General features: G+C 49.1%; 1 protein-coding gene across 2 annotated transcripts in view; it reads right to left on the bottom strand.

Moving 5' to 3' along the window:
- Window positions 1-15,837: 15,837 nt before the first annotated feature.
- Window positions 15,838-25,492, bottom strand: part of TTK (TTK protein kinase) — an 848,854-nt gene continuing 839,199 nt past the window's right edge. For both annotated transcript variants that reach the window (XM_086926546.1, XM_086926547.1), the window contains exon 22: window positions 15,838-16,334. In XM_086926546.1, coding sequence (XP_086782672.1) covers window positions 16,245-16,334 — 90 coding nt within the window. In that variant the 3' untranslated portion in view covers window positions 15,838-16,244. The remainder of the gene's footprint in view (window positions 16,335-25,492) is intronic.

Here is a 25,492-nt window from a genome sequence, read left to right as displayed (position 1 = left end):
CCAACGCACCTAGGTTTTTTTTGAACGATAAAGAGTTTCTGAAGAATTGGGCTCTTATCGCCTGGAGGTGCACTAGAGACTGGCTGATTTTGATCATCCAAACCTCCAAGCGCATAGCTGACACCATGCTCATAGAAATTCAAATTCTTGAGTCCAAGATTAAGACCACTATAGCTCCCAAGGTCTTCAGTAAGAACCTTGATGACTCTAACAAAAACAACAGGGACTTCAGAGAGCATACTTTATCTGTAAAAATGGACAAATTCAGGAAAGACCTGGATAAGTTTAAATTCGAAAGAATATATCCCTATTCTAGTGACACGTATACCCCCCAGAGTTTGGCAACACTGGCCGCAGAAAGGGATCATCTTACAGTACATCCAGTTCAGGTGCCAATTCCTCAGGTAGTGATACCGACAGCGACAATTCTAACACACGAGGTCGTGGTCAAGGAAAAAGAAACTTTAGAAACAACTGGAGAGGTAACCAGCAACAACAATGGTGGCCACCCAACCCTTGGCACTTCGGCGGCATGCAGCCTTTCTTTCCCCCGCAACAACCGGGTCCTTTTCAACAACCAATGGGACAAAATATGACCAACTTCCCTGGTACTTTCCCAACAAACAACTTTAATGGGCAACCTTTTTTAGGGTTTGGCCGGGGCAGACCTCGGGCAGAAGGAGAGGGAACACACAGCCCCAGGTTCATTTCAGCCCCCCATCAACGTCCACAGAAGGGAGGACGCTGAGGAGCAACTCGTCCAAGAGCAAGGAGGCCGGACAGAGCAGTGCAGCTCCAGTATAGTCATGAACCTGAGCAGATACACCCTTACTCCAATAGAGGAGGAAGCCCTGAATAAGGGACTTGGCTTTGTGCCTACTCATCATAATGATGAATTTGAAACCCGTCTGGAAGTAGCCAGATACTTGAGGAAGATCAGACTCCATTTCTTTTTCGCCAGCAAAGAAACCTCTACACAGGATGAGGAAGATGTCAACACTGGACTGAGATGTAAATCCACCTACTCATCTTATGCCACCCCAGGTCCTAGCCTATGAACAAGCACTGGAGAAAGAGATGGACGACCTCTTTAGCATCCAACACCGAACTTTCCAGAATATGCCTAAATCACATCATTTGGCACTTAAATCTCTTACTGACAACAAAGACTTAACAATAAAGCCAGCCGACAAGGGCGGGCGGCTCTATTGTGATTCTGGATACTGAGGTCTATCGAGCTGAGTGCCTCAGACAACTCAGCATGAGACACTCCTACTCCCCAGTGAACCATGACCCCACGGAGGAATTGAAACGGGCTATTAAAACAATGGTTGAAGAAGCATCTTCTGAGGGATGGATCACACCTGCTGAAGCCATGTATCTCTGCACAGAACACCCCAAGATGCCGTATTTCTATACCTTACCCAAGGTACACAAAGAACAACGACCACCCCCAGGACGCCCGATTATCTCGGGGATAGGATCAGTCCTGGAACCCCTCTCCACCTTTGTGGATCACTTTCTACGACCGATGGTGCAGGAGATGCCCACCTATCTCAAGGATACTACCGATTTGCTAAGACTGCTACCCAGCATCGAATTTGATACAGACAGTGACCTCTTAGTCTCATTTGATGTAGAGGCACTCTACACCTCCATCCCCCAGGATGAGACATTGGACGTTGTGCACCAACTTTTGGTGTCCAGGGAACTTAACAGCATCACCCCCGTCCAATTTATAATGGCCTGTGCCACTCTGGCCATGAAACAAAACTTTTTTCAATTCGAAGAACAGGTATACCTCCAAACATCTGGGACCAGCATGGGGAGCGTTTACGCCCCCAGCTTGTCGAATCTATATGTACACTCGTTCGAACAAAGTCATGTGTTAAACAATGTGAATCCATTCATCGATAACCTCAAGACATGGAAGAGGTATATCGATGACGTCTTTGTTGTGTGGAGAGGGTCGAGGGATAGTTGCTTAGAATTCCTGGGTTGGTTAAACACCAGAAATAACCACCTGAAATTCACCATTGAAATCGGCCAACAACAGTTAGCCTTCCTTGACCTATTGATAACGGCTGGTCCAGAGGGCCTTCAGTCCGAGCTATACAGGAAGCCCACAGCAAGGAACTCATTACTGTTATTTGACAGCAATCATCCGAGAGCACTGAAGGAGAGCTTACCCTTCAGCCAATTCTTGCGGGTCCAAAGGAACTGCTCGACGAGAACAGCCTTCAAGAAACACTCCGAGGATTTAAGTAAACAGCTGGTGGCTCGTAGATACCCTCCTAGACTGGTCCACAAGTCCATGAAAAGGGCAATGAATAACAATCGTGAAGCCCTGCTGGAACCCAGACCTCCTAAACCTGACTTGGATCGCCTGACGTTTGTCCAGACCTTTGGTAACCTTTCTAATAGCATCCAAAAGAGCATCAAGAAACACTGGCCTATATTAAACTCTGGACACCTAACTCTTCCCCGCCCCTTGGTTTCATTTAGGAGGGGCCCTAACCTTAGGGACAAACTGGTGCACACTAGGCCTCGTGAAGATCCACCTAGAGCGGTCGGATCACTGTGGAATCTCCCTCCTGTCCAGGGACATCATCCCTGTGGCAATTGCCAGGTCTGTGCACAAACAACAAAGTCTTTGGAGATCGACATTGGTACAGGTAGACCATGAAAGCAATTAAAATTTACCAACTGCAATAGTGACCATGTAATCTACCTCATCACCTGCCCCTGTAGCCTCAAATATGTAGGCATGACCACACGAAAGGGCCACATACGGATATCTGAGCACAAGAGTACCATCAGGTGTGCCAAACAAGCCACCAGACTAACTGCCCACTTCCTAGAGGCAAAACATCTAGCCTCTGATTTCCGATGGACTGTTCTTGAACAACCTTTCATCCCAAAACATACAGCAGATGTGACCAAATATCTGCTGTTGAAAGAGCAAAAATGGGTACTCAAATTGAATACTCACAGGGATGGACTGAATGACGAGATCCCTTGGTCTATTTTTTGAACCGACAATAGAGAACAGTAGGGTCTTTCATCTGACTGTTTATCTAGCCTTGTGTTGCACACTCATCCCTTTGTTGACATTGTTAGGTTGGTCAAGAGGGTTATGCTAGCAATTAGCTACCCCCCGTTTACGCACACCTGACTCATAAGACCACCATGGTAACATCATTTGTTCATGCATGTTCGAGAATAGACGTCTGGCTCTACATTAACACTCTACATGCCGGTAGGAGTTACTACACTCATCATAACTGCATAAAAGCACATATTGGTTGCCTGTGTCTATATGTAAATATTGTAATAAGACTCAGCGTTGTGGCCCTTACGACTAGTCCATCTGACCGTATATGGCTCTGTTGTCCCTACATGATTTAAGTAGCTCTCCTATATCCCCTACTTATTATAAGGTACAACCAGGTGGGGGTGAAATCAGAATAATGTGAATAGGCTTTGCCCACAAGATGATTACCTCTGGTTCATCCTCTTGAATTGAAAACTCTTCCTATATATCTTTTCCTGAAGATTGTCCAGCTTCCCGTGAAGTGGTTTACCCCCATGACTCCTCTCTCACGTAAAGCCCCTCTGTTGTTATGATTGTCGTCTCCTTGACGACGCATTGACCGGTCGACCAATGAGCATTTTCGGCAGTCTGGCGCTCTACCAATCAGAACGTGGGCGTGTTCCGCCCAGAACCAATGGTATACAGCGCTGACGCGCCCCACGTGGTAGCGCGTCCAATGATAGCGAGGCTTATAACCAGCCTCGCTCCTACCTCCCGGTACCTCCCCAGACGGCCAGGACGCCGGCCCAGGAGTACCGACGGAGAGGTAGGAAGGACCCTGACCGTGGCGCTGCGCTATTTTTAACATAAGGATACTCTGCTCAGCACGGAGACTTAGGTAGCGCTATCAAGGGGTATGTTCATTTGAATATACCGGCACTATGCATTATCGGCATTAGGTTCTGCAATGTCCCGTTTTTAACACGCCTTTGCGGACATCACACTTACGCTGTGCATCTTTAAACTGACAGTCCCTTAGTCCTGATGTAGTGGTTGCCACTCCGCTACTGCATAAGAGATTTAGTTTAACAAACTGAGACCATTGACTTGCGTTATGTTTTAGGAGGTTTGTAGAGTTTTGTTTGTGCTCACTGTGTGCAACATGTGATTGACATGTTTTCTAGAGCGGTGCTTCATCTTCCCCTGAGCCGCTGCCAGGTGGGGTGAGGCCAGCCTACCTTACAGATCTAGGTAAGCACAAAAACCATTTGGCTCATGAATTCTCTTTCCAAATGTAATAATAACGGACCAAACTCATTTTGAGTATCTGTACATCAATACCCTGAGTGTGATGTTTTGTCTAATTGATATTAAATGGACGTTTTGTACAGCCCACAGGGGAGTGATCGCTATTCCTAACTTTCTTCTCTTCTCTTAGTGATCAGCACAGATTGTAAGAGGCACCCGGAGCAATCAGGTGACCATATGCACTTGCCATTTGTTTTCCAGGAGTTAGTTTTCACTTTACTCATTCCACATGGTGCAGTAGTTTTTCATATTCTTGGTCCTGATGAATGCAAGGACGCAGTAGTCCCTTACCTGCAGAAACTAGTCGACCACGCCCACCCTAGGCGGTCCACATAATTAGACAGCCCTAGGTAATCTTTTTTAATATTGGTAAATTAGGCACACAGAGAATAAACTTTGTTTTGTGCTCTTTCTTAACCAATTTTAATACACCCCCTTTTTTGGTTTCTTCACTTCCACATACTTCCCAACACTGCACACCCCAGTCACATCCTTGGCCACTCATAACATCAAGAGGCATACCACACTGACATTGCCGGTATTTGTTGAGGAACCCCCTTACCACCGGGTTGACCTCTGAATGTGGCACCGATCTTCTCAGACGGGTGGTACGGATAAAATCCCAAATGATGAAGGGCGGATCCGTTTGGTGACTGATGGGTATTTTCCTCATCCTGTTGAGAGCCCTCTGTGACGCATCTCTGTAGAGGTCAGGGATGGTTTGGCTTTTTCTTTTCCTCTGGGCACACTTCTTGAGACCCTCTGGTACCTTTGTTCTTTACATGTTTCTTTGGGGAGAGTATCCAGAGCATGGTCTTTAAATTTCCCCTAGGTCCCCCCTACCATAGTTTTTTGTTGTCATCTATATGAATAGACAGTCTTAGTGGAGTCACGCCTGGCTGACAAGATGACATCCACCACGTCAGGCGTGAGAGAAAAGGAAATCAGGTTGCCCCGCTCAATCTCCCGGCATGAAGGTGCAATGTCTGGAGGTGGGGGTGTAGAACCTGACCCTCCATCTGAGAGAGGAGGTCTGCCCTGAGAGGGAGACGGAGCGGCGGGTGAGGAAAGGTGGAGTAGATCTGTATACCACACCCTTCTTGGCCAGTCCAGGCGACCAATATAACTTGGGCCCGGTCTTGGCAAATCTTCCTCAGAACCCGAGGAATCAAGGGTATGGGAGGAAGCGCGTAAAGGAGTTGATTTCCCCAACTCAACTGAAACGTGTCCCCCAAGGCTCCTTGCATCGGATACTGGAGACTGCAGAATGACGCGTAGTGAGCATTCTCGCGAGTGGCAAACAGGTCCACCCGAGGAGTCCCCCACGTCCGAAAGACGTGACGAACCACCTCCGGGTGAAGCCTCCACTCGTGGTCGGCAGAGAACTGCCGACTGAGACTGTCTGCACGCACGTTCAGAACTCCGGCCAGATGATTTGCCATCAGACAAATCTGGTGGTCCCGAGCCCAGGACCAGAGACGCAGAGCCTCTCTGCAGAGACACTGCGACCCCACTCCTCCCTGTTTGTTGACATACCACATCGCGGTCGTGTTGTCAGTCAGGACTTGAACTGACTGACCGCAAAGGGAAGGGAGGAAGGCCTTGAGTGCCAAACGAATCCCTTGCAACTCTAGAAGGTTGATGTGAAGCAACCTTTCCTCTGGAGACCAAAGACCTTTTATCTCCAGATCCCCCAGATGAGCACCCCACCCTAGAGTGGATGCATCAGTTATCACCGTGGCCACCGATGGAGGTAGTTGAAAAGGCTTTCCTTGTGACAGATTGCCTTCCACGCTCCACCAAGACAGATCCGCTGCAGTTTCTCTTGAGATCCTCACTGACTCCCCGAGATCTCTGTTGTGCTGATACCACTGCCTGCGGAGACACCACTGGAGTGCCCTCATGTGCCAGCGTGCATGGTTGACCAACAGAATGCAAGAAGCCATCAGACCGAGCAGGCGAAGGACTTTCAGGACTGGAACGACCGCTCCATTGAAAAATAAAGGAATCATTTCCTGAATGTCGCGAATCCTTTGAGGAGGAGGGAATGCCATCCTTCTTGGGAATCAGGAAATACCGGGAGTAGCATCCCTGACCCCTTTCCTGCTCTGGAACCACCTCTATCGCACCCTTTCGTAACAGTGTTAGCACCTCCTCCTGCAGAAGAGACAGATGTTCCTCAGTGCAAAAGCCTTGACAAGGAGGGTAATTGGGAGGGAATTCCCGAAAGGGAAGGGCATACCCATTTTCTACAAGATTGAGAACCCAAAGATCTGATGTAACCGATTCCCAATCCTGTAGAAAATGGGTAAGCCGGCCCCCCACCGGACCCACATGATCCTGAACAGCGGATCTAGGGCTGCTTTTCTGAGGCAGGGGGGTTGGAAGAGGAGGAGGAAGAGGCCTGACGTCCACGAGGACGCTCTCCTGCTTTCCCCTGAACAATCTGTACATTGAATTTTGCTGCTGCTGCTGTTGTTGCTGCTGCTGTTGGCCTTGCCGGAAATTCCGAAAGGAAGAGCGACCAAAGCCCCTGAACCTCCTGTTGGTCGAAGAGCCTCTGATCTGGAGACCTAAAGACTTAGCTGTCGCTCTGCTATCCTTAAATCTCTCAAGGGCCGCATCAGCTTTCTTCCCAAAGAGACCAGAACCATCAAAAGGAAGATCCAGCAAAGTCGCCTGAACATCAGCCGAAAAGTCTGAGGATTTCAGCCAGGTTGACCTCCTAGTGGCGACAGCAGTGCCCATGATACGAGCCACAGTCTCGACGGTGTCCAGACCACTTTGAATAACCTGGCGAGCCACTGCCTGAGTATCAGAGATCACTTCCTCAAAATCCTTCCTGCTGGCATCAGGAACTTTAGGAACCAGGACACGCAAAGAATCCATCAGGGCATGCACATATCTCCCCATCAGACAAGTGGCATTAGTTGACTTCAACGCCATGCTTGCCGATGAAAAGGTCTTTTTTGCAACTTGGTCTTGTTTCTTCGCTTACTTTTCACAAGGAACCTGGGGAAAGGCACTAACACTCCTCTTAGAACAGGCAGCTTGAATGACCAGGCTCTCTGGCGAAGGATGAGAAGACAAAAAAGCAGGGTCCTCAGTTGCAACCCTGTACCTTCTCGCAACACTCTTAGAAACCGCAGGAGCTGACAACGGTTTCTTCCACACCTCCATAATGGGATCTGTCAAGGCATCATTAAATGGAAGCAAAGGCTCCACCACGGAATTCAGAGAATGCAACACCTCAGTGAGGATATTGGATTTAAACTCCACCGTTGGCAAAGTCAATTGAAGAAGTTCAGCAGCCTTCCTCATAACCAGATGGTAAGGTTGGATATCCATAGAAGGAGCACCAGAGCCTGAGGGCAACTCCCACTCTGGAGAGAAATCAAGACTTCCTGAATCAGCCAACTCCTAAAAACAGTTCTCCTCCAATTCACCTTCCTTCACATCAGAATGTGAATCCAAGTACCTTTGCTCTTCCTAAAGGCGTTGAGCTTCCCTTCTGGACCTTTCCTTCTTACGCCTCTCAGTCGGATCCACCAGCGGCTCCGTCGGATTCGGGGCCGACGCCGGTATCGAATCCGATGGCACAGAGGAATGCCCTCAAGGACGATCAGGAGCGGGCGACGCCGGAATCTGCGACCACGACTTCGGAATTGCCAATGCGGCGTTGGAGCCGGCATGTAAGGCATAAACGGAGCCGGAGGATAGGAGTGAGGAACTCCCAGGCTGTAAGCCAAAAGACCCATGGGACCCGAAGGTGCACCAGAGGGGTACCACGCCATACATAGCGTTAAGAAACACTGAAGGGTCCTGGCCTGGGGCAGGAAAGGGCGGTTGAAAACCCTCAGGCCGGTCCTGAGGAGGGATCGGATTCGGCTCTTCAACAGGCACAGAATCCACATCCTCCCGAGCCTCTTCATCTTCACGGGCCGGGGACGGCGCCGGAGACGGATTCGGAGCCGGAGAAGGATTCGGAGCCGGAGTAGGAGACCGCCCATGCGACTCCGAAGGTGAGGCCTCACCTTCAGGCTCAGAGACATCCAGAGTAACCACCTTCGAACGTACCTTCTTCGGTGACCTCGACCTCGAACCAGACTCCTTACCGGAACAACGTCGGGACTCATGTCTCTTCTTCTTATGTTTCTTCTTCGACTTCGAAACATGATCCGATGCCGACCACGAAGACGACCCTTCTCGAGAACCAGACCTCGCCCTTCGAGAACGAGACCTCGACGATTTCTCTTTCCCAGCCTTCATCTTCGCAACCAGGAGTTTGGCCTCTCTCTCCCTCAGGGCCTCGGGTTCATCTTCCGACATGAAGAACAATCTTCCACATCATGGTCGGAACTCAAACACCAGATGCAGTCATCATGAGGGTCGGTAATAGACATCATTTTACTGCACTCCCTGCAGGGCTTGAAGCCGGTCTTCTTGGATGACATCGTCGAAGAGACAGGATACAAAGAAGCAGAAATTTGCAACAAAAAGGCAACAAAGTACCAGTTCGCTACAGAGATTCCCGATAACCGTTAGCGTCGACGACGCGGAAAAAAGGGAACTGATGTCATGTCAAGTCAAATAATTTATATACCGCACTACATACCCAGAGGGTCTCAAGGCGCTTGAGGAAGGGTGGGGAATTATTTGTCGAAAATCCAGGTTTTAAGCTGCTTTCTGAAGGCTGGGTGGTTTTGAGTGAGGCGGAGGTGAATGGGAAGGGAGTTCCATGTTTTAGCCGCTAGGTAGGAGAAGGATCTTCCCCCCATGGTGGATTTGTTGATGCGTGGAACCGCAGCGAGGGCTTGGTTGGAGGAACGTAGCTGGCGGGAGGGGGAGTAGAAGGATAATCGCGTGTTGAGGCATTCTGGTCCAAGTTCGTAGAGTGCTTTGTGTGCATGAGTGAGGAGGCGGAACGTTATCCTCTTATTGACAGGGAGCCAGTGGAGGTCTTTTAGGTGACCGGAAATGTGGTCTTTACGCGGGATGTCTAGTATGAGTCTGGCTGATGCGTTTTGGATGCGTTGGAGTTTTCTCTGAAGTTTATCGGTGGTACCGGCGTATAGGGTGCTTCCGTAGTCCAGGCGGCTTGTAACTAGTGCGTGGGTGACCGTTTTTCTAGTTTCGGTGGGGATCCAGCCAAATGTTTTTTTGAGCATGCGGAGGATGTTGAAGCAAGATGATGAAACTGCGTTGACTTGTCTGGTCATCGAGAGAGAGGAGTCCAGGATGACGCCCAGGTTCCGTGCGTGGTCCGTTGGAATGGGTGCTTTTCCTAGGGCAGCTGGCCACCAAGAATCGTCCCAGGCGAAAGGGGAAGTATCTAAGATGAGGACTTCTGTTTTGTCTGAGTTCAGTTTAAGACGGCTGTGCTTCATCCACTCGGCTACTTCTTTCATTCCTTCATGTAGGTTGGTTTTAGCGGTGTTTGGGTCTTTGGTGAGGGAGAGGATCAGCTGAGTGTCATCAGCGTAGGAGATGATGTTGAGGTTGTGTTGGCGTGCGATGGCCGCGAGGGGGCTCATGGATACGTTGAAGAGGGTGGGGCTGAGTGAAGAGCCTTGTGGCACGCCGCAGATGACTTCGGTGGCCTCCGACTTGAACGGTGGGAGGCGGACTCTCTGAGTTCTTCCGGCGAGGAACGAGGTAATCCAGTCCAGTGCTTTTCCTTGGATTCCGATGTTGTTGAGGCGTTGTAAAAGGGTGCTGTGGCAGACTGTGTCGAAGGCTGCGGAGAGGTCAAGGAGGATGAGGGCGACTGTGTCTCCATTGTCCAGTAGTGTTCGAATGTCATCTGTTGCTGCGATGAGGGCGGTCTCAGTGCTGTGTTTGGCTCGGAAGCCGGACTGTGATGAGTCGAGGGATTTGTTGGCTTCGAGGAAGGCGGCGAGCTGGTTGTTGACTGCTTTCTCGATGACTTTGGCCGGGAATGGTAGGAGCGAAATGGGGTGGTAGTTTTCCACCAAGTCAGATCCGCTGCAGTTTCTCTGGAGATCCTCACTGACTCCCTGAGATCTCCGTTGTGTTGATACCACTGCCTGCGGAGGCACCACTAGAGTGCCCTCATGTGCCAGCGTGCATGGTTGACCAGCAGAATGCAAGAAGCCATCAGACCGAGCAAGTGAAGGACCTTCAGGACTGGAACGACCGCTCCATTGAAAAAAAGGAATCATTTCCTGTATGTCACGAATCCTTTGAGGAGGAGGGAATGCACGACATACAGTAGTGTCCAGTACCGCACCTATGAACAGGTTGCGCTGGGAGGGCAGCAGGTGAGATTTGGGTACATTTATCGAAAAACCCAACCTGTGCAAAAACTGAGTTGTCTCCTGCAGGTGATGGAGCACCTTCTCCTGCGACTCTGCTTTGATCAGCCAATCGTCCAGATACGGGAATACAGGTATCGCCGACCTCCTGAGATGTGCTGCCACCACTGCCATCACCTTGGTGAAGACTCGAGGCGCAGTAGTAAGACCAAACGGAAGGACCGCAAACTGGTAGTGTTGCGACCCAACCGTGAAACGGAGATACTTTCTGTGCGACTTCAAGATGGGAATATGAAAATACGCATCTTGCAAATCGATTGACACCATCCAGTCTTCTTCCATCAGCACCTGAAGAACCTGAGCAAGGGTGAGCATCTTGAACTTCTCCTGCTTCAGATACAAGTTCAAGATCCTGAGATCCAGGATTGACCGAAGCCTGCCATCCTTCTTGGGGATGAGAAAATACTGGGAGTAGCATCCCTGACCCCTTTCCTGCTCCGGAACCACCTCTATCGCACCTTTTCTAAACAGCGCCAGGACTTCTTCCTGCAGGAGAAGCAGGTGGTCCTCCGAACAATAACCCTGGCAAGGAGGGTAATTTGGGGGAAACTCCCGAAAGGGAAGAGAATACCCATTCTCCACGAGATTGAGAACCCAAAGATCCGATGTTATCAATTCCCAATCTCGAAGGAAATGGGTAAGCCGGCCCCCCACTGGGCCCGCATGATCCGGAATGTTGGATCTAGGGCTGCTTTGCTGCGTTGGCAGGGGGCTGGGAAGGGGTAGAGGAAGAAGAGGAGGAGGCGACTTGACGACCTCTGGGATGAGCTCTCTGTCTACCCCTGTACGCCTTGTACAGTGTTTTGCTGCTGCTGCTGCTGAGTTGACTTGTAGGAACGAAAAGAAGATCTGCCAAACCCTCTAAAGCGCTTCTCAAAAGCGCCCCTGGTCTGAAGGCCCAATGACTTAGCCGTCGCCGTGCTGTCCTTAAAACGTTCTAAAGCAGCGTCTGCCTTTTTGCCAAACAAACCGGACCCGTCAAATGGTAGATCCATTAATGCAGACTGGACATCAGTTGAAAACTCAGACGATTTAAGCCATGCAGCTCTCCTCCTAGCCACCGAAGAGCCCATGACTCTCGCCACAGAATCTGCTGTGTCCAAAGCACTCTGGATCACCTGCCTTGCTGCAGCCTGAGTGTCCGAGATTACCTCCTGGAAGTCTTTTCTATCATCCTCTGGTATCTTTGGCACCAACTGTTTTACAGTATCCATCGGGGCGTGGATATAACGTCCCATCAGGTAGGTCGCGTTTGTGGACTTCAACGCCATGCTGGCAGAGGAGAAAACCTTATTAGCAGCCTGATTTTGTTTCCTCGACTCCTTTTCTGCAGGAACCTGTGGAAAAGCTCCCGTTGATTTCTTGGAACAGGCAGCCTGCACCACCAAACTCTCAGGCAGAGGGTGTGTGGTCAAAAATTCCGGGTCATTAGGAGCAACTCTATATCTCCTGGCAACAGCCCTAGATACTGCAGGAGCTGATAAAGGTTTCTTCCAAACTTCTAAAATTGGCTCTGCTACGGCATCATTAAATGGCAGCATTGGCTCAATCACTGAAGATGGTGAATGAAGGACCTCTGTCAGAATATTTGACTTAAACTCAGCAGTAGGCAGAGTAATGTTCAGTAAGTCTGCCGCCTTCTTTATCACGACATGGTATGGAGCCACATCTTTAGAGGGTGCATCTGACACTGAGGTTATATCACACTCAGGAGACAGTTCCAGGCCACTAGCCACCCTCAGGTCTTCAAATGGGTCCTTAGACTCCTGCAGCTCACACTCTTCCATCTCTTCCTCACAAAACCTTTCTTCTTCCACAAGCCTCTGGGCTTCACGCCTCAACCTGTTCTTCACATACGATGCCGACGGATCCACGGTCGACTCCGTCGGAGCAGGTGTCGGCGCGATCCCGACGTCGGACGAGGTAGTTTGACGCAAGGTTGTTCAGGGTTCGGCATCGGAGTTGATTGATTCAGCGTCGATGGCTTCGGCGTCGAAGGCCTCGCCAGCGTCGGAAAATGCCAATGCGGCGCTGGAGCTGGCATAAAGGGCGCAGGAGCATAGGTCTGGGGAACACCCAGACTAAACGCCATCGGACCCGTGGGACCAGCAGGAGCCCCAGTGGGGTACATAGCCCTGGTGTATATCCCGAACATTGCATTCAGGGACTGCGTTGGATTCTGACCTGGAGCCGGGAAGGCTGGTACGAACCCCCAGGCTGCTCTTGAGGGCGCGGAGTCAATACAACGTCGACCTCCTCTTCGGGCTGGTGCATCGGAGTCGACGGGCACGTGGGCAACGGAGCCTCTCCCTCACCAACCACCTCCTCCTCACCTTCATCCTCCCGACCTAAAGGATGGGACGGAACCGGAGATGGATTCGATATATGCCTCGGTGAACCTGGCGAATTCGCATGCGACACTTCACCCTCGGCGTCCTGCTCTTCCGAAGCCGAAGACACCACTACCTTCACAACCAGATTCACCTGTGACTTCGGCTTTGAACCCGAGTCCTTCCTTGAGTGATGCCGGAACTCATGGGTTCTATTCTTATGTTTCTTTTTTGAAGATCTCGAAGCATGGGCCGAGGACGAGTCCGAGCGCGACCTCGAACGAGACCTTGATCTCGAAAGCCGAGTTTGCGACCTCAAACTTTTCTTCTCTTTTCTGCCTTTAAGTTTCGCCACGAGAAGCTTGGTTTTTCTCTCCCGAAAGGGCCTTAGGTGTCATCTTCTTACAAGACAGGCAGTCTTCGACGTCATGGTCGGAGATTAGACACCATACAGAGCATTCATGTGGATCCGTAATGGACATGGTTTTGCCACATTCCCCACAAGCTTTAAACCTGGTCTTCTTCGAAGACATGTCGAGAGAGAAGACAGTGAAGCACAATTATAACAAAGTAACAAGGTTACTGCAATAGCTACGGACGATCCCTAGAAAACCGTTACCGTCGACGACGCGGAAAAAAGGGAACTGATGTCATCACGCCGGCGTGGGCCTAATATGGTGTCGGTGACGTCAGCGGAGTCGCGCGCGATGCTGTGCCTCTATGACGTTGGCGCGAAGCTACGAAAGAATTTCCGAATGTTGCTGACGCAAGGGGATATTCACAAGGTGAGGAATCCACTGGCAGATGTATCTATCAGAAGTAAAGGACTGAAGACCTGGATATTCAACTGAAACTCCGGCATCAGCACTCTCAGCACCTGGATACCCTCTTGGGTGATAAGCTACATTAAATATATACAGATTGATTAATTCATTAGCCAAGCTACACTCGACTGACCAGTCCCACCCAGGGTAAAACTAGTCTTGGGTTGTTTTTGTTCTGGTTCAGAAAGGACCCGGCCTGGCAAGTCTCAAAGTACAGATGTTAGTCAGAGTGGGAAGACAGCGAATTGGATGTGAGTGAAACCTACCACAAAATACAAGTACCTCTTGTGAGACTGCAGGATCTGTAAGGATAAATAGGTCACCTGCAAGTCTAGAGACACCCATCTTTTGCTCCGAATGCCAGAAGAAACTTAGCCTGGGACATAATCTAGAACTTTGCTGTGGTGGAGTGAGTGTAGCGGGCCGGAAAAGCAGGCGAGGAGGCCGTATGTAGTGGGCAATAGTTGGCTTTTATTACGGTTGCACAGTACAGATAGTTCCAACAGGCGGAAGGTGTGGCTCCAGGCGATGGACTCTGGGTCGGCGCTTCTCTGCTTCTCGGCGTCCACCGATGGTCCGGGGAAGGTTCCGATGACGGGGAGGCTCCCAGGAGGACCGGAAGAGAGGAAAAACAAGGGACCGTTAGTCCTATCCAGCAAGTACCGAGACTCAACTGTTTACCGTCACCCGGGTAGTGCAGGAAGGGGCGGAAAGCGACAGTGCGGGAAGGAAGGTACCGGGAGGACGGAATATAGGTCGGGAAGATAGAGAGGGTGCTGGGGTGGGGCGTGAGACTAACGGAAGGGGTCTTCGAGTGAAGTGCTATATACGTATAATACAGTGCAGGGGCGGTGAGACTATGGAGAGAGGGAATATGTACAGGGACTTTAACACGAACTCCTAATGAGTAGGGATAAAGGAGGCAAAAGGCACTCACGCGGTCCGCCGTAACTCTCCAGTGAGTTACGGCCGCTCTCCAGCCACCTCCAAGGGACTCCACCACTCCTCTGTCCACACTTCGTCCTCGCACGTCCGTTCTCCTTCTCCGTCTCCAGCCAGAGGGTCCTGCCACGAAACTCCGACGACGTGTTGTGTTGAATCCCTGTTTTTATCCTGTGCTGGCTCTGCCTTTGGGGCGGGACTTCTGGGGTCATCGTGATAAGGTTCCTCCGGCCCTGTCGTTCTGGTTGGCTCCTGTGGGAGAGAGAAGGGCGGGGTTTCGTTGGTGATGGCTGGTGTTCGGCTTCCTACCTCGGTTGCGGCGTTTTCGTGACATGAAGTCAGTCCCGGGGGTGCCGGACAAGGTACGCGAGGGGGAGGGCGGCCTCCGGGTAGGGGTCTGCGGGTCGTCGCCTCACATTTGCCTTACGCAGGAACAATTTCACAGATCACGAGACCTAGGATTAGATAAAAACTTTAGCATTGTGCTCTGATGGCTTTGGGTGTATAAGGCTGTATTGGTTGCACAACCTTGAGTTGTGCTGCGACCCTAGGGACCACAAAGACCTCATGGGGATCTAAAATGGACATCTGCACATTTCAAGTGTAGAAAGGTATAAAGTCTGACTTCTATGCCACTGACATCCCTATGCGCTGCAGTAAGATGTTTGAGAGAATACATTCAGAAACAAATGAGAATTAAAAAAATAAAAATATAGGAGAGCAGCTCTGAATCCACGCCAAAGGGTGTGGAAAAAAGCAACAGCCATTAATACGCATGGGGTCATTACTATATGACTTCAGGGATGTTACTCCAGTGTTGCTTCCAGTGCAGAGAAGGAGCTAGCGCCCCCTATCGACATACGAGAGCTATGAAAAGATTCCGGATCCAGTCTTTCACCTGAGAATATTAAACAAGTGAGGAATCTGCAGGTAGAAGTATCCATCAGAATGACAATAAGCATACAGCTTTGTGACTACATTTTTATTGGTGGACATACACCTATTGATATCAAAGGGGATTAATATCTTACTAAATACAACACAAAACCGATCACTTAAAAAGCTTTTCACTCCCAAAGTAGTTCACTTTATTGGAAGGTGTCTGGTCATAATATTTCCAGTCAAAATAAAGGTTGGCAATCAGTTTCACACACAGGCATTAAAATCTTTTTACAAATAGTGACAATAGAATTTACATTGTTCCTTAAAAGGGAGGCAGGATAGAATTTACATATATGGCAATAACATGCTTTACAAATAATACAAATATCAATATCTATTTCTTTTCACAGACAAACAAATACGAAGGAATGGGCCGCACAGACTCTCGTCAAAGAATATTAACTTTTTTTTAATAAAAATTGAAAAATACTCTATTATACATCTTCATGTAAATCTGCAAAACTTAAGACACTAAAACAATGTCAGTGCTTGTTCATCTGCAAAACAGCATTGTTTCCAAAGTGGCTAGTTATTTCATTATCCTTGGCTTCTGAACAACTGGTTTGGCAAAGGCTGCTACATCAAGACTTCTGCCCCCATCATACTGTTCATACAAAGTCTAAAAAATAAAAAGACGATATTTAGGTAACTAAAGGAGCAGAAACATTAATAGAAATCTCCCACTGAAATAAGAGAAGTACACTATCAAGGAAAATGGGAAAAAATTAAAACATGCCAATATGCGTTATAACTGAACGTGACTTTTCAGTTACTGGGGAGTTCAGGCACTCAATAAGTCAAGATAAACAAGTTACATACCTTTGGTAATGCATTATCTGATAAGGACTATCTTGCTCCAGATTCCTTACCTTTGAATTACCCAGACTTTGAGGCTGGATCCGGAAACTTTTGCTGAGCAATAATCCATTATGCATGCCATCAGTTGGCTCCATGTGATGTCGGTAGCGTCTGTTATGACATCATGTACCCATATAGGCACTCCCCAGGTTCACAGACGTCAGTATTTTTCTTTTTTTTGTCCAGGCCAGAAGTGCAGATCCACGAAGAAACTGACTCAGTCGGGTGCAAAACTAGGGCCCTGAAAGGGGGAGAAACCCTAGCCCTACAACTTTTGTCTGCAAAGCGGGGAGGCATGGGTGGGGCTGTAAGGAATCTGCAGCTAGAGTCTCCACTAGATAATGCGTTACCAAAAGGTAAGTAACTTGTTCATCTGATAGAACAACCTAGCAGCAGATTCCTTACCTTTGAATTAGATACCCGCCATAACATCCAGACGGTGGGCTGTGTACCAGTACCTTAAACTAGAAAGTTCTGCAGGACCAAGTGGACAAAGTGCCCTTCTCTGCCGACCTGACCATCCAGGTAGTAGTTTTTTGCAAACGTGTGCACTGATGCCCGCATTGCTACCCAACAGATGTCTTGGACTGGGACACCCTAAGCCTAAGCCATAGTCGCTGCCTTTACCCTGGTGGAATAAGCCCTTGAATCCTCAGAGGGTTGCTTCTTTGCCGGGGCATAGCAGATCTTAATGCAGACAACAACCTGGCAAGAAATTATCCTTTTATGCACTGCCCTCCCCTTCGCTGCTGCCAAGTACCCCACAAAGAGTTGGTTGTCCACCCGGAATTATTCAGTGCGGTCAAGGTAGAACTACAATGTTCCTTTTGGGTCTAGTCGGTGAGTCGGTGGAGATACTCCTCTTCCTTAGAGGGATGTAGGGGAGCAAAGAAGGTGGGCAATGTGATTGAATGACCCAGATGGAATGAGGTCACAACTTTTGGCAAAAAGGAAGCCCGGGTGCAAAGCACCACTTTGCCCGGAAAGGACATTAGATAGGGATGCGAGCAAAATAACACCTCCAACTCAGACCCGAATTAAGGTACCACTGTGGCATAACAAAGGGCGTGGGTGGATACAAGTGAGCAAGCCCTTTTAGAAATCTATGTACAATAGGAGACTTGGAGAGAGGGTTGGACAGGCAGCCACAAAAAAAGCAGACCGAGCAAAAGATAGCCCTTGAGAGTTCCCAAAGCACAGCCCTGTTGGGCAAGGGTTAGAATAAATAGATGGACAGTAGAAAGAGAAGCAGAAAGAGGGTCAATAGACCTTTCTGTACAATAAAATACAAATTTCTGCCAACGGCAGATGTATACTGTCTTAGTGGAGGGCTGCCTGGCTGCCAGAACAACATTACAAACCTCGGAAGGAAGGTCAAAAGCCATCAACTGCCGCCGCTCAATCTCCACACATGGAGCCGCCTCTCAATCTCCACACATGGAGGCGCAGAGTTAACAAGTTCGGTTGAAAAACCCTCCCCTGCTGCTACGACAGACCATCCTCCTGAAGGGGCAGCATGATCGTAGGATCGATGCTAATCTTCAGAAGCTCTGGATACCAGACTCTCCTCGCCCAGTCTGGAGCCACAAGAATGACTTGGGCGATGTCGCTCCTGATCTTCAAAACAAGAGAGGAGGAGGGCTTGTATAAGGTCCAGCATACAGGCCCCTACAGTGGTGAAAACACATAGGGTGCTGTTCCTAAGTGGGAAGCTAGGTCTAACCGGTGGAGGGAAGTGCTCCTTTTAGGAGCAAGGGCCCTCACACACCCGAGAAGTGTCATGCTTCATCATCGAGCAGCTCCTCGTTGGGCCAGCGCTGCAATGCCCAACGGGCTCCCTCAAGGGGTTCTTTGCCGGAGATCTTCTCTTTTTAGCCGATGTATGTTGCATGGATGAGTGGTCAAGTGTGAGTAGAATGGGTGAAAGAAAGGTGTGTGAAAATTGACTAAATTAATTGACTAGGGTCCCTTCTACTCTTCACCGGGATGGGGGAAGATGGAAGATGCCCTGTGAGAATGGGCCTGGAGTAGGACGAATGCTGCACTGAGCATCGATGCGTAGTGCAAATAGGCTACGCAGCGTATACCTTGTCCGGTCCGATTTTTTGCACAGGTCTACCCCAAAAGATGTTCCCCATGTCCATGTAAAGTATACAGGATAGATTTCTATTATATTTATTTAGCATATTACTCGGAGGCCTTGGTTCACCCATCTTCCCCCATCTCTGTGAAAAGTAGAATTAGGTCTTCCTGGTCCTGAATGAAATGCCATGATCCACTATGGACTGTAATAGGCATGAAATATGTTGACCTTCCTATCCGCAATCTTTGTAGCGAAATGGATCATTACATCTATTCTAAGCTCACATCACGTTTTTATCCTTCACAAAGGGACTCTAGAGTTAAAACTATTTCCTGTCCGGATCCCTTAAGTAAATTTTAACACACCTTTCTTTTACCCATTCTACTCACACATGACCACTTATCCATGTAACATAAATCGGCCAAAAAGAGAAGATCTCCGACATAGACCCCCCGACTCGAGGAGTCAGTTGGGCATTGCTGCGCCAGCCCAACGAGGAGCTGCCTGATGATGATGAAGCATGACACCTTTCGTGGTGTCTAGGACCCTTGCTCCCAAAAAGAGCACTCCCCTCCACCTGTCAGACCTAGCTTCCCACCTAGGAACAGCACACTGTTTTCACCGCTCCTGATCTTAGTCAGAAATCTGGGCAGGAGTGGTATGGACGGAAAGGCCTTAGCTCTACTCGCGATGAAAGGCGTAGCTGAGCAATAGACGCCTTGGAAACTCCAGCGTGCAGTATTGCTGACAATGCGATTTCTCTTCGGAGGTGAACAAATCTAACCAAGGTTCTCCCCACTTTTGATAGAGATTTTCCGCCACCGCCGACTGGAGATGCCATTCGTGATGTGCTAGGCATCGATGGCTGAGTTTGTCCGCCCTGGCCTTCAAAGAACCTGCCAGGTGTTGAACCATCAGGGTTATGTCCTGCTGTTTCAGCCATGGCCAGAGACAAAGGGTCCACAACCGCACCCTGCCCTGCTTGTTGCAGTACCACACGGTGGCGGTGTTGTCCGTGAATATCTGCACTAGCTTTCCCTTGACAGAAGGGAAGAAATTATTTCAATGTCAATCAAATTGCTTGGAGCTCCAACAGATTTATGTGGAGACCTGACTCCGCTGGAGACCAGTGTCCCCTAATTGCCACCTCTCCCAGATTAAAGTAAAGGATGACTACAAGGGATTTTGTTTTAGAAGTCACTTCACTTAATTTGTTTTATACTTATCGGTTCTTCAACAAATTGAACCCAGTGTATCCATAGGATTACTTCAAAATTAATTTCCAATTTCAAGACAAAAAGTAAACAAATACAGTAAACATTGTTTGTATTGAAGGACACCATGATACATTTATGATTTTGGTTTTCCTCTGCTATTGTTGGAGCTGATGTACTGTTATGAATTGACCTGTTGACACAGATATACTGCCTTTCATAACTTTTATGTTAAGAGTTTTGTTCTATGTTTATCCCCATGAGATTTTCCACTTGATTAATTTTGATATAAATAACTTTGAATAGTATCTTTTTTTTGCTGTGTGTTTCTTCTCTTTACTGTATTTGTTTACTTTTTGTCTTGAAAATGGAAATTAATTTTGAAGTAATCCTATGGATACACTGGGTTCAATTTGTTGAAGAACCGATAAGTATAAAACAATTTAAGTGAAGTGACTTCTAAAACAAAATCCCTTGTAGTCATCCTTTACTTTAATTATTCATTGCCCAAGCCTACAAGGGTATATTGGGTTTTCCCACTTTTCTGACCTCTCCCAGATGGCTGCCCCAAACCAGAAGTGACATTTGTCACTACATACGAGTTACTTACCTTCTGTAACGATGTATCTGGTAGAGACGTTGTCTAGCCGCAGATTCCTTAACTTAGAATATCACCAGACATCAGACTGGATCTGGAAATTTTTTGTAGCAGCACCTCTGCGTGCCGGGGGACGGCACCACACGACCCCGCCCGGATGTCGTTTACAAACGTGACGTCACCGAGGTCATATAAGTCCCTCCCGGCGCGCTGATGTCAGTTTTCTTCAGAGAAACTTTTACGCGGCACGACACAGAGCCACCAACAAAAAACTGTGAAAGTATGGGAACAGTGTGCGAGGGATGAAAATCTGTGAATAAAGGAGGATAGTGGAAGACACCAATTGTAAAAGACAGAATTAGACACTGCCTACATATAAGTGAAAGGCTGTCAGAAAGAGCCCAGCAAGCTAAGCGAAGACCCTTCCCCGAGTGCAACAAGGGAAGAACATCTCAACAGACAGAAATAGACTGATATTGCCATGTTGAACTGTGCCATTTAGTAAGGACGGTACGAAAAGGGGGTGGTGATGGACGGAGCATCTGAATCAATCAAACACTCACACCCAGTCAAAAGATCTGGGTTTAATCCATCACCGTTCTTTAGACCACTCTGCCACCCCAGTTCAGACATGGCTATATGCAAATCAGTCTGACCCTGTGCCTCATGGGAACAGTCCAGCCCGAACTGCCAAGCCATGTCTTCCCTGGACCGGAAACAAGCTTCCGAGGACCGGTTTCTGGCATTCCAGCCGTCTTCAGCCCGGCTTGCTTGAATCCATGGCAAAATGAGCAAGGGACTCACGTCTGAGCATACCCTGCCACACTTATGGTGGCCAAAAGCGGTACCAAAAGGGGGTGGTGATGGACGGAGCATCTGAATCAATCAAACACTCACACCCAGTCAAAAGATCTGGGTTTAATCCATCACCGTTCTTTAGCCCACTCTGCCACCCCATTTCAGACATGGCTATATGCAAATCAGTCTGACCCAGTACCTCATGGGAACAGTCCAGCCCGAACTGCCAAGCCATGTCTTCCCTGGACCGGAAACAAGCTTCCGAGGACCGGTTTCTGGCATTCCAGCCGTCTTCAGCCAGGCTTGCTTGAATCCATGGCAAAATGAGCAAGGGACTCACGTCTGAGCATACCCTGCCACACTTATGGCGGCCAAAAGCGGTACAAAAAGGGGGTGGTGATGGACGGAGCATCTGAATCAATCAAACACTCACACCCAGTCAAAAGATCTGGGTTTAATCCATCACCGTTCTTTAGCCCACTCTGCCACCCCTGTTCAGACATGGCTATATGCAAATCAGTCTGACCCTGTGCCTCATGGGAACAGTCCAGCCCGAACTGCCAAGCCATGTCTTCCCTGGACCGGAAACAAGCTTCCGAGGACCGGTTTCTGGCATTCCAGCCGTCTTCAGCCCGGCTTGCTTGAATCCAGTGGCAAAGTGAGCAAGGGACTCACGTCTGAGCATACCCTGCCACACTTATGGCGGCCAAAAGCGGTACAAAAAGGGGGTGGTGATGGACGGAGCATCTGAATCAATCAAACACTCACACCCAGTCAAAAGATCTGGGTTTAATCCATCACCGTTCTTTCAGATTCAGAAAGAACAACAGTCCACTGTAGGAAGGTATGAAAAGACTGGCCGGTTCCCGATAATAAAAGAGGTTGGAAACAGAGCACAATCAACCCCCAAAGAGGACGACCAAGAGGAGATCAGGACCCCGAGTCAATAGAGAAGACGGAAGGAAGGGAAGGTAACTGGAGAGGAAAACTAATCTTGTAAATCAAAAAGCACCGTATTACAGGAAAGAAGCCCCTCAGCAGAAGGTAACTGTATATGGAAACTCTCAGAGGGGTGCAACAAACTGCACTCCCTTGAGCGATAACCCAACGGCAACTGAAGAGGCCAGTGGAGAACACCACTCTGCAAGATTCTCGCAGAAAAAGGAGGCTAGGTGGGAGTTAAGGAATCTGCGGCTAGACAACGTCTCTACCAGATACATTGTTACCGAAGGTAAGTAACTCGTACATCTGATAGAGACATCTAGCCGCATAATTCCTTAACTTAGAATAGATACCACAGTCATACCACAAAGGGAAGGTGGGTCTACGACAGAACAACAGAAAGCACCAGCATCTGATCTGGCAACAGAGTGACAGATAAAGGGGGAGGTTGTGGCAGAACAGCCAGACAGCAACCCAAGCAGCTCAGAAGAGCAGAAATAACGGGAGGGTGGACATCCTAAAAATGTCAGAATGGTGCTACACCATACCCGTATAAAAATGACAGGTAGAACGGCATGAGCCATGTACCAGAACAAGTAAAGAGAGAGAGAGAGAGAGAGAGAGAGAGAGAGAGTGGAAGACTGACCACTCTCCTCTTAATGGCGCACGAGGAGTACACCGACCCAAGCTTGAAAAGGACCTGAAGAGGTGCAACCAAAGACTAACAGACGAGCCTATAGAAAGAAGGCTGAAGGGGCCGGTGTCAAGAGCCCAAAGGCAAGAGCTAGAACCTGAGCAATGCGTTAGGAATAGCCTGCGGGATAAGAAACACGCCAAGTGCACACCCAATCCCAAAAAGGGGAAATAGGAGCGAATAGAATGCATTTTAAACCCGCTGAAGCAGGTAGAAACATGCAGCAGGAAAACGGCGATAGAGACCTTAAAGTGGGGTATACAAGAAGCATAAGAGTGCCCGTCCGGGCAGTATGAAGCCAAAGTGAGAAACAACCCACAATATAGACTAGCAGGTAGTAGCCAAGGACGACTGCCATCAGAAGAGCTGTCCCGCAGGCGTAGCTTTTACAATCGCAGATGATAATTTGGAAAGAGGCATATCCGAAGGAAGTGGTCAAAAACACCAAAGTAAAGAATCGTGGGAAGAGTCTCAGAATCCGAGACCAAACACTCCTGAAAAGACAAGTACAGTGTCTAACGCCAAAAAGGGAGCAGTTGTCAAATTGGGAAATCACCCCAGTAAGTGGAACCAAGGAGGAACCTTTGGGCAACGTGCAAACTCAGAAAAGCTCCCCCACACGGAGATATTGGTCCAGACCTCGCAGCCTCGAAAGGAGGTGGCGACGTAGGAAGAGGAATACCATGGCAACCGGCATGTATACATAAATGTATTAACATATAAATATGTAGAGACAGAACTAGGAGCATGAACCTGTCCATACCGGATCATACCTAGTACAGTAAGGGCAGGTAGAAGCCGCTTTAGAAGAGGAGACCATGAAGCCTCCAAGGAGGTGAACAGCCAACAGGCAGGATGACAATGGCATATAGAAGATGGCTCTAGGCCGTACAACGGACCACCAAGCGACGCATGGAGCCCACAGGATCTACAGGAGAGATAAGCAGAGCTACATAATAGCATACAAGTACCCCACGTGGAGTATGCACACCCCAAACAACGGGGAAAACCTCTTAGGGCAATACAGCCAAGCCAAAAGAGCGCAGTAATAAACCGAACCCGAGAACATGGGTTCCAAGCGGTATGACATTACCGAGTTGAGCCACGGGCTCAACACCACAGTCAGAGGACCAGACACAGCAACCTGTGGAACACTGCCACAGCAGGCCAACAGTCAGCTCAAAGCAAAACGCATCCAAGGGATGCCAATAAAAGGGTAATTACCCTTGACCACAGAAAAAGAAAACGTAAGGCTCACTGCCCATTTGAAACACAGAGCATCTAAATGATGCTGAATGAAAAAGTACCACCATGGAAGATAGGCCTAAGGAGACCTAAGTAGGAGGACGAAAGCCCGCAAGGGGCCGAAGAACCGCCGATTTGGCGTAAGCATCAAACATCAAAATCCCATCAAAGGGTAAGTCAACCAGTCGCTCACTGATATTTTCAGGGAAGACGCCATCTTGCAACCAAGCGTGACGCCTTAAGGGAACAGAACCCACCATAGCTCGGCCTAAAGAATCCGCAGTATCTAAGGCTGAGCGTATTGTGAATTCAGCAAGGTCGCGGCCATCCCGGAGGAGGTGAAGGAGATCAACGCGAGCACCTTCAGAGGTGGCAGAAAGCAAAGACTCTGCAGAGTCCCACAGGGCAGAGGTAGCCCAAGCCAAAACACACACTGTATTTAAAGACTGTGGGGCTGCACTAGTGGATGCAAAGATGTTCCTACCGCAAGACTCAAGCCATCTGGACTACCGAGGGGGAGGAAGCCTAGGGGTGGGCAGGGAAGGAAAGGCAGTCTGCAACACAAACCCCTACGCATCAGGGAGCACAAAAAAACAAACAGGATCATGTGGAACTGGATGGTGGCGGTGCAAAACTGAACAAGACACAGGGTCACCTGATGTAGTCCGAACCCAGGTACCCAAAAGGGCATCATAAAGGGAAGCCTCAAAAGGTAGAAGCGGCTCATTCCCGGACCCACGGTGAAGGACCTCAAGCAAGGGTCCACATTCAAGGGGGCAGAAGGGGGTTGCATGTTTAAAATGCGAGTGGCGAATGAGACCACTCTCAGAAAAGCTGCACTAGCCTCGGTAGCCCTCAGCAGAGGGGACAACAGCTCATTAGTGGGGGAGGGTTGTAAGCTGAACCTCCCAAGACACTGAGGGTGCTACCAATGTCCCACGGAAGGGAGCCCCATTGAAGAATGAGGATCCTGATGGGGCTCTTGGGGAGGCGAAGAGCCTGCCGGAACTGGGAGCTCCTGAGGAGGCTCCACAAATTTCAAGGGTAGCACTGGCAACAATACCTCCGGTGTCACTGAGCGTGAGGGCGGCGCCAAACTCCCTCCAGAGGCTCTAGAGAAGAGTCCACAACCTGGCGTTGACACGGCGCCAAAACGACGCTTGCTGGTGCAGATTGTGCCTCGTCCGTAGCCGACTCAGCTGCATACGGCATCGAGTCTGCACCATCCATGACATACTCCGACTCCGAAGAAAGAAGTGGAGGTGGAGCCAAGTCTACGGCGCCGGAACAACATCGACACCGGGGTGTGCTCAAGGAAGGGCTATGAGAGAGAGTGAAACGGAGA

This window comes from Lissotriton vulgaris, chromosome 6 (genome assembly GCF_964263255.1).
Source record: "Lissotriton vulgaris chromosome 6, aLisVul1.2, whole genome shotgun sequence".
Lineage (NCBI taxonomy): Eukaryota > Metazoa > Chordata > Amphibia > Caudata > Salamandridae > Lissotriton > Lissotriton vulgaris.
Note: the sequence above shows the minus strand (reverse complement) of the source record. Positions and strands in the feature narration are given on the sequence as shown.